Source organism: Neopelma chrysocephalum, unplaced genomic scaffold, assembly GCF_003984885.1.
Source record: "Neopelma chrysocephalum unplaced genomic scaffold, ASM398488v2 Primary Assembly neopelma1_102, whole genome shotgun sequence".
In the NCBI taxonomy this organism is placed as follows: domain Eukaryota; kingdom Metazoa; phylum Chordata; class Aves; order Passeriformes; family Pipridae; genus Neopelma; species Neopelma chrysocephalum.
In genome coordinates, this window is record NW_020897765.1 from 2,262,128 (window position 1) to 2,277,106 (window position 14,979).

Here is a 14,979-nt window from a genome sequence, read left to right on the forward strand (position 1 = left end):
ACAGGAACTCAATGAAAAAAAAACACTAAATGTGCATGCTATTTCTGGCAGAGAGGAAAAACCCACACATCTAGAAAGTAACCACTTATAAAAACATTTTGAGCTAGTACTTCTGTAACTATGATTAAAACATTGTTTTAATGAAATACAATCTATTTTTTGAGCTACATGAAAATATTATTTCTAGTGTTAATGGCAATTCAGAGCGAAAAAATAAGTCAGTGACATTTATTTACAGAATTGAACAAATACATACCAGTTTATTAAAATGGTATTTACAGTAGCCACAGTATTGGACGTTATCTGCACCATTGCCTTCCTCTTCACAAAGAAGTCCTGCAAACTGTGCACTAAAAATAAACCAAACAACATTCAAGGAAAGCAAATTTACACCAGCTCGTACCACAATATCACAGCTGATGGATGCTTATATCTGCAATTAATAAGAGATTTCCACACAAGTGACTTCCAATGGCACATGTGCACAAAACTGACCTTTGTAGTCCAGGGAAAAAGATGTATGGTTCACACTTTGGCCTGATGCCTTTTTCAGAGTCTTTAAGCCACTCACACAAGCTTATAGCTTGCAAATCTATACTTACTATGCAGTTACTCCCATAAATATAAACCAAGCAATCTATGATTCTCACCTTAAATTCAAGCCGAAAATTATCTATGGAAAGAACAGTTTTAAACAAAACTGTACTGCAGATCCAAAAGTTTTTTTCCAGAAGTTGCATACATCCTTCTCTGATTTGCCAGGAAAATCACTTTTTTTTTTAAATTCTAAATAGAACTTGAATTATATAATAAATCAAACCATATTTATTAGTTTAAAATACTATGGCAGGTTAATCTCTTTTAAAAATAACAAGACTTAGAAGTTGCTTTGCCTGGGCTAATTATTACCTTATTCTACTACATTTTTTTCAAATCAATTTTGCTTTTCACCATTTTTAATGTTGATTTATTTTCTTTACCAAAACAAACTTAGATACTGAAAAACCAAATAGTCAGTTTCATTTTCTATATCATTTTCATTACCATAATAATGCAATGTTACAGTCAAAATGATGCACGGGAGTATGAAAATTAAAATAACAATATATAAGCTGGTTTATTTTCACTGCTTTTTAAAAATATATTCTTGGGAAATTCAGAAATATCACTTCCTAAATACATGCACATCTACAGCAGATACCAACTACAGAAAACATTCAAGAGGGTCTCTTTAAGCAAAGATTTATTGTTCTAAGCTGGGTGTACAAAAACCAAATGGACTAAAACTCATTCTTCATTAGCCATTAGTTTTGTTAATCCCAAATTGATATGCCTTGCCCTGGGTTTTTGCCTTCTGTGGTTTTCACATTTTTCTTCCATTTTTTTTTAAATATTACAGAAGCCTCTCAATATCCCCTGCCACAGCACTCTCCTGCTAGATATCATTTTATAGTAAAGACCAAGCTTTTGAATCAAAACATTCTAAAATTTGGCAAGATAAATGTTTTAATTTTGAACATAATCCTCATGTTCTTCACAGCATTCACTGAAAACAGGGTTTTGGAAGAAAGTAAAAACATGAAAAGAACTCTTGTATGCATCCAAGTGTTTAAAAGGAAAGAGACCTTGTCATACGAGCACTTGGATGTATACATTTTTTCACATCTGTAAGTAATCCCTTTACATGGTACGCATGCTTTGAGGAACACAATCCATTTTCACCATAAAAAGAAACTTGACATTGATCACATCCAATGAAAAATTAGATGCTTATGAAAGAATATAACCTGCAACACAGTCAAGTAATTAAAAGAAAAATAAATAAAGAGTTGCCAAGAAATCAGCACTAAAACATAGAATTAAATCCTTTAAGAGTGGCACAAGACATAGGAATTATCATTTAGTTACACTGAAGCAAATACCTTTAAGTAATTTAAGCAGATTTGCAAATACCATTTCCCTGACTGAACTGGTCATGAAGCAGCATACTGGGGCAGCTCAAAAAACAGACAGGTAAAGCCATATATTATGTAGCTAGACAGCTTATACAAACCTGCTAGCTACCTACTGCAAAATAACTTCAGCTGAAATTGAAATAACAAATAATGCCTGTAAATTTTGGGGTGGAATTCTTTTTGCCTCCTTTTACGTGTTAACGTGCGGTTTAATATAATTATTCAGCCTCTTTTAGAAGTCTATAAAGTGAGACAAGCATCTCCTGAATCCCAGCAAAGCTAAATACCTTAAAGTGTAATGATTCGGATGGTGGAGGACACAGCTGTTTTTCTCCAACAGTAATACATGAAATCTGAATATTTCAGGATAGATCTGTATCATTTAGATAAAACCAGTGAGGTGAATTACCCCCAAATGTTTGGAAATCTGTATGGAATGGGTGAATCTAGTGCATTTTTACATATAGCTCAGTAATTTTCCCATTGATTTACTAAAAGTAAGCATCAAAATCAGTTAGCAGGTAAATAATGTCTACACACTCCCATATCCTAATAAATATCATCTAAGAAAAATAACATAAGACCAAGAAAAAAAGCCAACCCCCCCCAAACCTTACTCAGAGGAGCACACACCATTTCATACAACCCAAGGGAGTATTACCAGACAGCTTTTGCAGCACAACATCTACGCTGCCACTGCCATATTGTTAGTAAACCCTATTATAATAAAAGCAAATCACTTTACTATATTTCTTTACTCAAAAATGTACTAAATAAAATATGTTTATTCATCACACCGTGTGCACTGACCCTTTCTGGAATATCAGAGATATTAAATAATAAAATATACTTACCATGTTACGTGAAAAGCTTGTCGACATCCATGCTTATTACATGTCATACAAGCACCAGTGGCTGCTTTACTTTCTCTGCCTTGTTCATCACAAATATAGCACGTCTATCAAAGAGAAAATACTTAACATGATAAGAAGAATACAAATAAGTTCTGTGTTACAGGAGATTCTAGGCTGAGAACTATTGGATTCTGCAGCTAAGCCTGTGTAAGAACTTTTTTATGAAAGTCTAATTATGCTTGTTTGCAAAAGGAGATCACCTGGTAGACTCTTGGATTCTGTGTAACACTTCACCAATGTTAAGGCAGTACAAATACTAATTTACTTACATTCCATACCACTGTTCAACTACCCAAATGGTTAAACCGCCAAGGGTTAATAGCATTAGGCTTCAAGACTGTCCTTGCCTTCAAGTTTGTGTTTATGTCCTTTTATGTCTCAATTATTTTCACATTCATTTAACATAACCTGTATTGGTGGCATTCAAAAACAATAAATTAGACTGAGTGCCTACTGGTACAATATACCATATGGTATACATGAGTGTGTCTACACAACTACACACAAAAAAACTGCAAACTTGAAATTTTTTTGTACGTTGGGTGCAAAGAATTTTCAGAGGTGTCACAGCATACTTCAATATACATACGATGCTCCGTTACTTTTAATAAAACTGGTGTTTAAAAGAACTCTGCTTTAATTTCAGCATGACTTGGACAGCCCCATAAACATCTTGGAAACCAATCAAGCAAGAAGCTTCTGCAAACAATGCTTAAATCAGTATATCAAACCCATTTCAACCTCCAGAACAAGCTAAAATGAAACCAACCTATCTAGTACCTGAAAATCTTTTCGCAGAATTTTTGTCAATTTATTTGTTTTACTGAGATGCTATGGCAATTTTTAGTATTTTCAAAAACATTCTCAGTAAAACAGAAGATAAAAAGTAAGACAAAAGAAGTCCAAATTCTTTCTCATTATTCAATTTTTTTTTTTTGGTTTTTTTTAACACATGGCCAGTAAACATGCTGTACAGAAGTTCACTACTATACCAGGCATCACTACAATCTCTCACCAGCATTCCAGAGAGAAATATCAGGCAAAACAAAATCTGTTTCCATTTTTTCCTGTCCCAATTACCAAAATACCATTTAGAAAGATTCTATATCACATTACATTTATGTGCAAAATGTAACAATTTAAGAATAGATTCTTAATGAAAGTATCATTCAGCACTGGGGCAATTAAGTGTTTGTCTTTAAACGAGAGAGAACCTTGCTGAGTAATAAACATAAATGACACACTGCTTCCTCTGTAGAAATCCCATTACAAGATCTCAGATGAGAAAAGATAAACTTTTTTACGTAAAAAAAAAATTGTCTATATTTTAATTTATTGCAATTTTATCATAACCTCCCTTCAGTGCAGCAGAGAATGAGTAGAATAATAAATAATAAATAACATCAACCAAGGTAGTAGAAAACACAATTGAAAAAAATGGACCAAGATACCACTGAAATAAATATATATATATATATATATATAATACAAAACCAGCATTACTTAGACATGAAAATGACTGAAATTCTGAGTTCAGAACAGCCTTTTATGGAGATTTTTAGAACACTTAACATGAGATGTCAGCTACCTAAAGCATTTTTGTTAATATGCAAGGCTTGAAGGTAGGCAAGTCATTCTTGTACAGCTTCTACAAGACTTTAAAGAAGCATTCCACCCAATAGCTAGTATATCCTAAAATCATACTCTATATCCTAACATTTGAAAGATCAGAAAGGGGATAATCCTGCTTAATTCTTTGCCTTGCTTCTTTTGTACATCAAGGTGGTGTATACTGATAATTCAGTTGTTTGACAGGGTCTGAGACTGGCTGCTTTTTAGCTTTCCATACCATGACCTGACACATTTAGGTTTTAGGGACAAACAAGGTCATGGTCTATCAACCTCATCTGAGTCATTATATTAATTGTAAGTAACTTCAAAGTAAGATACTTCCATAAACAGAGAGTTCAACAGACCCCATAAAACTCAATCTTCAGTTACTTTCTGTTTTTTTTTCAGAATTCTGTTTAAAGTTCTTTATTTTTTTCCACACCAAAGCACAGAAAGAAAAGCAATATAAGCATTCCACTTAGTAGGGATGTAGGCCCCATTTCTTCAGCATTTACCCTACATGCAGGGTCTGCATTTCAGGACTTCTTAAACCAATTTACAGTAAAATGACCGAAAAAACACAACAAACAACCAGCTACATTACGAACAAGTTTAAACACAACATGGTAGACTGTTTACCAGTTTTAACAAGCTCGAACTGTATTTCCTACAACACTCATTAGAAATATAAAACCTGTTTCCTAGTCTTTCATATGAAACTGGGCCAAAGAAGGTTCACCCTCTCGTTCCATGAGGAACACTAAGTTCTCAATAGCTGAGGTCTCAACTTTTATACCCTCTCTTGGACACACAAACAATTCCAGAAGCCTGAGAGCCTTTGTCTTTCTTTCACAAGGAAGACTTTCATGCATTTGCAAATCAATGCAAATGCTACACCTCCGAAACCTCTGGAATGTGGAAGTTTAAAACTCTCAGTGTCCCATCACCTACAGTAGCACTGCTCCTCCAAGCTCTTAAAAGGAAGAGAGTACTCTGACTTCTCCCAAATTCATTGGAAAAGAAGCTTTTGACTCAGCAAGAAAATTTTACTCAAAAAACCACAACAAATATCTTAGTTTCTTTAAAGGCAAAATATACATTTTGCAAAGCTGCCTTTATGTTTCTGTCAATACTTTCCCTTCAAAGATTCAAAATGTAAACCTTCTTTGCAAAAGCAAAGACAGAAGGAAAGATAAGGCAAAAAAAACCCCTTATAAAGCAAAAAGTAATTTGAGAAATAGTTTACTCTAACAGCTACTCAATGGCACTCCCTGATCACAGAATCAAACCTAGGAATAGAATGGAAATTTCTCATTGTTGCAGCAAGTGCTGAAAGAGAAGTCTACCAGTTGCCTTCACTACCACGCAAATCAAATGCACTTATTTTTTTATCAGTTCTTAGAAGAGATTCCTAAAATCCGTAATTATATTCAATTATCACATAGTTTCAAATGAACTCAAAAGAGACAAATAAAGCTGACATAAAATAAAAAGATACTATCCATGCATAACCATCCAATAACAAACATCTACTAAATGGAAGAGCAACTAATAATCCATTTCTTTTTGGAAGCAACTGTATAGGAAGAGCTTTCCTGATAGCTAACCCACTTAATAAATCATTCAGTGGATTCATTATGTAATGTGATGACTTTTACCCCAGAAGCAGGCAAACTGCAGGAAAATAGCAGCCAAATGTCTCTGTATTGACAAGCCTCATGCTTTAGTGTCTGCTGCGTTTCTTCTTGCATTTAAGATTACTGTACTTGGTAATTCTGCATATTTTGCAGTGTTTAGTAAAGAAAAAAGTGCACAGAAAAAAAAACATGGTAAATTAGGCACTGTCTCCTGGCAAAACTCCAAAGATGTTTATTTTAAAGACTACAATATAAATTTTCCCTTATGGTAATTTTCTTTGGCCTCTGTTTTCCCTGACTCTATGTGCTAGTGCACTGTTTCGTTGCTTTGCCTTTTGGATTTTTTATTTAAAGTCTCACCACACTTTATAAAACATTCCATCTCACTGACACTTATTCAGGAGTAGTTCTTTTATAAGCAAGTAATCCCACTAAAGTGAATATCGTTTACAAAGGCAAAAGTCCTTTCCAAATGTCCTCTGCAAACTTCTGTCTTAATATATTAGCATACCTTTTCTTCCTAAAAGGAATGTTTATGAACTTATGTTCATATCAATACTTAAAACAGTAGGACTCTGTGGTAATTAATAATAACATTTCAAATAAACTGTAACAGTATTTTAACCTATAGGAAATATTTCACATTCCTTTCAAAATAAACTGTTATTCAAAGATCACAATATTTTTAATTAACAAAATAGTCCCTAATCTGTAAAAGACTAATGAGACATGGCAGATAACCTTACAGCTTAATTTAATAATATAGCTTTATTAATTCTTCGATTTACCATAAAGTCATAGCAGAAAACATAGAGCAGTACTGCACACATATATTAATTTTATATAAAGCGCATTCTAAGAAGTGTAGTTTTATATTATTAAAGCTCACAAATTTTAAAATAAATACATTAGATATAAAAAGACATATAATTATACCTTGTTATAACGATCATGAGGAACAGACTGCAACACGATAGGTTCCATTGTAGAAACATTTGCAAACTGCACCTCGGGAATGTACAGAGCACAAACCACATGAGCCCAACCTACAAAAAGTTATAATTGTATTTAATTTTAATGTTTTCTAGAAGCTCAAAAGACATTCCAATTATAGTACAAGGAATCTTTTACAACACTTTTTCTTCCATGGACTACTTTAACTGTTTAGAATATTACAGGCATTATGTTTATATTTCATTTTTGTTATCCAAAGTTTAAATGAGCTGTAATACATTTTTTAATTTAGTCAGGGAAGAATTTATACAAGTAATACTCCATGAAATTCAAATACTAATGATTTATACAAACAGTGACACACAAACAGAAAAACAGATTAGTCTTAAAATGTCTTGAATTAACACAGTCATTGCACAAATGCTATGCAAATTCCTGCAAAAGGGAAATATCATCTGACCAAACTAATATTCAAGCAAGCCTTCCCATCATAGGAAACTTCTATGCATAATTTTTACTTAAACAATATCATTCTGATAAGAATAGACTCGTGTTTTCTGTCTATAGAAGGAAATTGCAACACATACACGCACCCCCACAGACCCCTCTGTGAAATCTCTTCTTTTCCTTCTGTAAAGGTGTGCCCAGCTCATTTTTTCATAGGAATACAAACTCCTATATCCAGTCCTATTCTAACTCATTAATTTGGGGGCATCAATAAATGTTTAGTTACTTACCATACTGACATTAACAACATTTTTAGAAGCCAAGGTTCCTAACTGCCTAACATTTGGCTGGATGGGGCTGGGGGGAAACACCAATTCTACTAATTGGAAGCCTTTTTTCAATACTAAGACCCTGAGAGTTGTTGGTTTGTTCCAGTGGACGACTGTTTCCTGTACCTGTAAATTTAGCAGAAGCTGCTATACAGCTAACCCAACATATTGCTATACTGACACTAATAACGGGATTATTAAGAGTAATAACACCTCATCTGAAAGTGAATTTGCTGTGGCTAATCATTTGACATGAATTCTGCCCTTTCCCAAGAGGAAAACTAAAGTCTCTCATCAAAAGACCTTCAGTATGCTTTAAAAATAACTGTGCTTTCCTCGTACCCAGGCTTACTTGTATGCAAACATTAAGGACATAAAATGACAGACTCATATAATTAGATGATCCAGCAGATTATTAGATTAGGCAAGCAAAGTAAATTATCACTGTGTAAATGCATGCTATAATGAAAGAAAAAGACAACAGTAATAAAAAAAAACCACACAAACCCCACCATACTGCCTCACTGCAGGTCTTTTTGAGATTTGTTTTCATTTTGGATTTTCTCTTCTCAACTACTCTAATGAATCTAAAGGTTTTTTATTTCTTCACCTAACTGTACTTTGACTCAAACTGAGCTAAACACAAAACTGTATTTGCTTACAGTAGTATTGACACTCTGGAATGATATTTAGAATAAAAAGCACATATACAATTCCAGAGGCTTTTCTTAAAGCACAAATCTTCTCCAGTTGCTTCCAATGGATCTGTGTTCCCCCTTCCTGTTTATTAAATTGGTAGTTATAATTTCTATAGAAAACGAAAAGTGCACACACACAACAGTATATCACACATATCATGCTAGTATTTCAACTACAACTAAATACAATCTCTCTGCTGCTTCATTATTTTATTCACAAATAGTTTCACTAGGTAAGTGTTTTAAGGGCTTTTCTAAGATTTGCAAACTGCCCTATGCCAGAGTCATTTTACTGAAGACAAATAAATGTTAACATGGTGTTAATGGGAATATTTATCTTTAAATAGAAACATCATTCATCTAATAAAGCCACTAAGCCAATAGAAAAGTGACACTGAGATTTGGGGAAAAAACCCTTCTTCAGTTAGCTATACATAATCAGATGGCAAAAGCTTTTATTTCAGATGTAATTAAACCCGTACTCCAGCTACCCTTACACATTATAAAAAATTATTATGCAAATATACAAAATATACCAGACATTAAAAAAAAAATCACTTACTAAGCCAACTGAAATTTAGGTAAAGAATTTTCACTACAAGAAACCAGTTTCAGAAGTAACTTTACCTGAATACTGCTCCATAACTATCCAAAAAAACCTGAAAACCCAAACCCTATAAGCTTAACATACTGCTATTTCCAAAATACAAAGCGCACATCCAGGATACCTGTGGGCAGTGGCCCCCTTTCATCTTTCATGGGAACAAACCCAGTATCTATACAACAAAACAAATTAGGTACCACAGCAGTAATGCACTTTTTGAACAAGGGGTCAGTAAGAGCCCAGAGAATTGAGAACAAGGGACATTTTCCACTGGTTTCCATCTGGCACCTTCAGTTTCCAGATAATCTGACCTTGCTGGAAAATCGCAGTCTGTTCAACAATAATTTAACCATAAGGGTTGTTGCAGCGTTCCTATTACCAGCCTCAAATGCCTCCAACAAAAAGAAGCCTAACTCCAGGACCAGCTCCCACTAGGATTCAGACACCCTGCACACAACTTCTTAAATATTCTTTTATCCAAAGTTTAACTGGTGAAGAAATATAGAATTCTTAGAGAGCAACACCCAGCTCACCTGGAAAAGTTGAAAGAGACAAAGGAGCAGCAGCTGTTCCTGAAGAAAGAGTAAGGAAGGTATTTTTCCATAACAAGTGTGGTTAAGGACTGGTTGTCTAAAGGTGCTGTGGAATCTCCATCTTTGGAGAACTCAACGTCTCTAGACTCCTCCACAAAATTTTTGAACTTAAGGGAGGTCAAGCAGATTCAGTTTTGCCATGTAAGGACCAAACAGTAGTGGAGGAAAACGGAAAAGGAAGTAAACAACCACCATTTTCTTAAGCATCAAAAGACTACTTGCAATTGTTACAAAGGATAAGCATCAGAAATCAGGGCACCTACAGCCAAAAAAAGTGAGTGTGAGAGCTCTCCTCAGTCTCACTGATGAAAGAAGGAGCTACTAGCACAGAAACAGATTTTACTTCTTACGTTTTCTGCAAAAAGAGTGCTCTTGAACAAATAACACAGCGCAAGAACTCCTTCCCAATCCTCTGCTGACACTTCCTTCTCTTGTAGACAACTATTCTCCAGCTGAGGACAGAGCTCAGAATCCCAACAGAATAAAGGACCTATTGCCATGTCCAGAGTTGAGTGCTTCTGTCTACTGTTTCCTACTGGATGACAATTGCCTACTTTGTCTGCAGGGATAATGAAACATTCTAAAGAGACATCCATTCAAACTGTACATAAAAGCCCAAAAAGTAAGAAAGCATTTAAAAGGATTTATGATATTAAAGACAACATTAAATTCATATTTTTCAATCTACTCCATCCAAGCCATAAAGACTGCACTATAAACTTCCTATTTAAATCACTTGTTACGTTATTCTTAGGCAACTATAATTTCATCAGCAACTATACATCTTTCCCCTCCTTCCCACCCAGGAATGAAAAAATCATCATTAAATCCAGTCCTTTTGAGCTTTACAAATGTTTAAGTGTGAAAAATACTGCTGTACATCCATGTTTTAGATTTTAAAATAAAAACCTCCAATAGCACTGTTCTACACATTCAACAACATTTAAAACATTCTCATTACTTCCTGTTGCAACTGAAGTCATTTTATCAGCATTCCTCTTCAGCCAAACACCCCACAGAAATAACAGCGGGGTACTCTTATTTTTTCCTAATTGTTCTCCAAATTTAGCCAGGAAACTCGTGCCATTTTTGAGATCACTTTTGTTCCAAATGAGTTTATTAAACCCATTTTTATAAACCATATCATTTACTGTTTAAATCAATTACAAGCTTCCATTCACTTTAATTGTGCATGGTTTGAATCCAAACAAACGGCCACAGATTTTATTATTCACTTTAATTTTACTTATGAAACTTGCAGTAATTGCTAACAAACTCTATTCCCACTAAATACTTCAATTCACTTTTGTGACTTCAATTTACTTTTGGACTTCTGGTTATATCTCCCTTTCAGGACAACTTTAACCTTGCAAATGCAGGTATTGGCAGCTTGCGAAATGTTCTTAAAATTTTCCCTATGCTAAAGATTACTTTGTTTCATTTTGTTCTTGTTATTTGCCTTACTATTTTTCAAGCTTTGAGAAAGTGGCTATTTGACATATGTGCCTTCTCAATAATAGTATTTTTACCAGATAACAATGCCTGACTTGCTTCCTTTAAAATAAGTTTAATTTCTTTTTTTTAAACCAAAGCCTAAGAAATGTATTATAACAATTCAAATCAGCCATCAAGTTTGCCTGTTTCTGTGCATTCTTATCAGAACTGCTTTCTCTGAAACTGCTGGAAAAAAAACCCTCAGGCTACCGCAGACTGACAGATTCAGTGCCTTTTTTGCTTTAAACAACGCAATATTCTACAATAATCAATGTCTCCATCCAGAAACTGTAAAACATCATCAGTTTTTAGTTTTTCCTTACTGGTGATAGACAAATTAAAGTTAGAAATATTTACTTCAACTGTGCTTTCAAGTTCAATAACTTCAGGAAACGCTGCTTACATTTAAAGAAAATGCTTTCTAAGAAAACATCACATAAATATAACTTAGACTTTTTTTTTAAGAGATTTTAGAAACAACTTCTACCAACGTTAAAACAACATCAAAAATCACACATAAGCTAATTCCAAGATCTACTTCGATAACAACCATTTTTTCCAATATAAGAAATTGGAAATTCTTGCTGAAAAGTCTTCAAAGTTTAAATACAGCTTATGAAACTTCCAGCATTTCACTTGAGTCCTTTTTAATTTTGATTTATCCCTCAGAAAGACACACTACTGAATTTTGCCAATTTTTAAGTTTCGTTCTAGGTCACAAAATGTTTAATTACCAGCATAGAATTATCCAAATTTTACCAGTCTTTCACTGAGATTTTTATTTCCAGTGCCTAACTGATTTTTCACTCAGTGAAAACCTGGCAGGACATATTTAGCAGGTATAATTTTATTGTACATTGCTCATTAACATTCAGAGCAACAACGCTCAGACTCCAGACCCCTAGCTGATCTATCCTAATGTGACAGAGAACAAGGAACTCCTAACAATTTCATTACCAGCAGACACAAGACTGTTGCCAACAAAGAATCTTATACGTAGAAGCAAACTCGACCAAAGTAAGCTAAAATTAACAAAGAAAACTCAGGAAGATAAATAATACAGAGTATGTTAGCCATCTAACTAAATTTTTGCCTTTACAACTACCACTTAATTGCCCAAAACTTGATTCACAAGCACTTCCACCATAAGTACTCATGGTACTTTTAAATCATTTTCCAGTGCAAATTTTGCTTTGATAGTCTTTTAAGTCATATTCACAAAATAACAGCAACTGACTCACAATCCATCCTACCATCCAGACCAAGGGAAGCACATGTCTAGCTTGTGCATTAACAGAGAAGGGACTACACAGACACAGAGCAGGGACTACACTGCGTCCAATGGTCAATGCTGAAGCTGTGCTGCAAAGCACTAATGGACTGCAGAAGACAGAATCATGAAGTCACTCTGAGCTCCAGCCACAGCGCCAGTCTGGTCCCACAAGAGAGCTCTGGGATATGATCATCATCTCCTAACCGTGCATCAACTCCAGAGCAAAATTTGTTTATGCATTCTGACTAAGTTCCTAAAGAGTCCTTTATATCTCATTAAGGAAGTTTTACTTTATTTCTAACTACAGCTCACTTCCAAACCGAGTGAATGTATTTATTATTGCAGCAGGTACCTATTGAAATGTTAGTGTCTTATTAGAGTTCCTCCAGGTTGTCATTTAAGGATAGGTCCCAAGCCATTTCAACTACGGACTGTCAATAAAAAGTAGGGTCTCACTTTACTCTTCACTTTCAACTGTACATTCTTGCCCTCTCCCCGCAGTCTGCCATGTGGCAGGGTACATAATTTCTTTTTCATCTGATTACTAAACCTGTGGGAAACTGAAAAGTTTACCTTCCAGCAAGATCAGTAAATAGGTTGATGCAATCCACACTGAGGTCATATGATTACCATACACAAAACCACCACTGAAGAAACACCCAGTCATGGGAAAACCACAGTCCACTCCTTTCAGCAGAGGTCAGCAGCTGTCCTAGAGTACATGAAAATTGCACCTTCCCTTTCCACAACTATCAGACCTTCTGGCTGACTCCAAGACTGACTCTATCCAACTCTGCTGGATTCACCTTTCAAAGGAGTACATAAGACCATTACTGCTACTATTTGCCAACAGGAAAGATTAAGTACTATTTTAAGCCTTTATTAAAGTGTCTCCTCATTAAGGCATTCCACATACTTTAGTTTTGACTCTGCTCTTCCTTTTCTGCAAAAACAAGAAAATCTGCAGAAAATAAATCCGTCAGCTTAAGTTACTGTCTTTTTCTTACTTTATTAAATACAGGTTTAGAGTTTGCTATTGTTAATATAGCATTATTCACTATATTGTTTGATCCACTCTTCAAAAAGATGGGTAAAAAGAAGGTGCTCATACTAACTGCTAGAGCTCTCGTCACTGTGGTTGGTAGTCAACCTTATCACTGCTATAGAATGGACAACTTCTGCCAGAAAAGTAAAAAAATACTATTTGTCCGTGAAGAAAAGGCTTCATCCTACAGAGTCCTACTATTGAATTTCACCAAACTCTCGATTTAGAAAAATCTGCTCCTGAACTAAAGAATCGATTCACTTTCAATCATCACTCAGGAGCACAACAAATAGTTTGTTTTTAAAACAGCTACAGATAAAGTTCCATTGGTCCACTGAGTAAGCTAATCGCTTTAATAATTTTATCCGGCATGCTGTAGAATTAATGAGTTTCTCCCACCTCCCTCAAGAAATCTTTTCATACAACAAAAGGAAGAAATGTCATAAATAAGCACCTAAAACTTTAACAAATTTTCTAAATATACATTATGATTATTAGCAATATAAATCATAAATATACAATATCAAATCAATAAATATATAATACATTATATAGTAATACATATATTTATATTACTAAAATATTTTAAGTTTATTATCAAGTTTTACTGTCTTTCCCAGTAAAAAAAAATAAATACACACTCCTGCAAATCTGCTCACAAGGACCAGAACATTTGTAGCTAAGCGTTTGCAAAATGCATAAACCTCGGTGTGTACATATGACATTACAGCATCCACATTCTTAGACATTAACACCAAGAAAACTCTTCAGAACAGTAAACCCGACAGTGAGAGCTGTTGACTCTAATAATAACAACAGCAAGAGGAAAACCTAGCATACAATGTTTTTATAGACTTGGGAGATCCTGATGCTAACCCATGGGGTGGGGAGAGGGCCTGGACATTACATAAAACCACCACATTGTTATATGGCCTTTTCCCAAGCAGCTGCATGAAAGAAGTCTTGGTGAAAAGTCACACAAAGAATGCTGTTACACAGCATTCCTGATCATCATCCACTGGAATCAGATTTCAAAGTAACAACTTATACAGAAAAATCAAGCCTTTTAGGCTTACAGAAATTCATGGACAAAGGTTACTGCAAGAAAACTATTTAATTGGGAGATGCACAGTATTAGATACAAGTGAACAATCTGCTTAAAAAACAGACTGCACATTCAGTATTATGAGAAGATAAAAAAATTGGGATTCAAAAAACTATAATCACTTCAAATGGTCATGATTTTATTTTCTCCTCACTGAGTGTCAAAAATCCAAAGGAAATTACTGCAACAGTTAAAGAAACATTACTGAACTGAAAGGCCTAAAACTGCCAAACGCCAACAATTTTCAAGTATCTTTAAACAAATGCTCACTTGCCACTGTTCTGTTTTTCAAAAAATGTGGTTATAGTTTATGCAACTCC

General features: G+C 34.5%; 1 protein-coding gene across 6 annotated transcripts in view; it reads right to left on the minus strand.

The window, feature by feature from the left end:
- MLLT10 (MLLT10, histone lysine methyltransferase DOT1L cofactor) overlaps positions 1-14,979 on the minus strand; it is a 126,495-nt gene that overhangs the window by 84,606 nt on the left and 26,910 nt on the right. For all 6 annotated transcript variants that reach the window (XM_027695674.1, XM_027695676.1, XM_027695678.1 and 3 more), the window contains 3 exons: positions 7,054-7,163; positions 2,810-2,913; positions 257-350 (listed from right to left, as the gene is read on the minus strand). In XM_027695674.1, the coding sequence (XP_027551475.1) occupies positions 257-350; positions 2,810-2,913; positions 7,054-7,163 (308 nt within the window). The remainder of the gene's footprint in view (positions 1-256; positions 351-2,809; positions 2,914-7,053; positions 7,164-14,979) is intronic.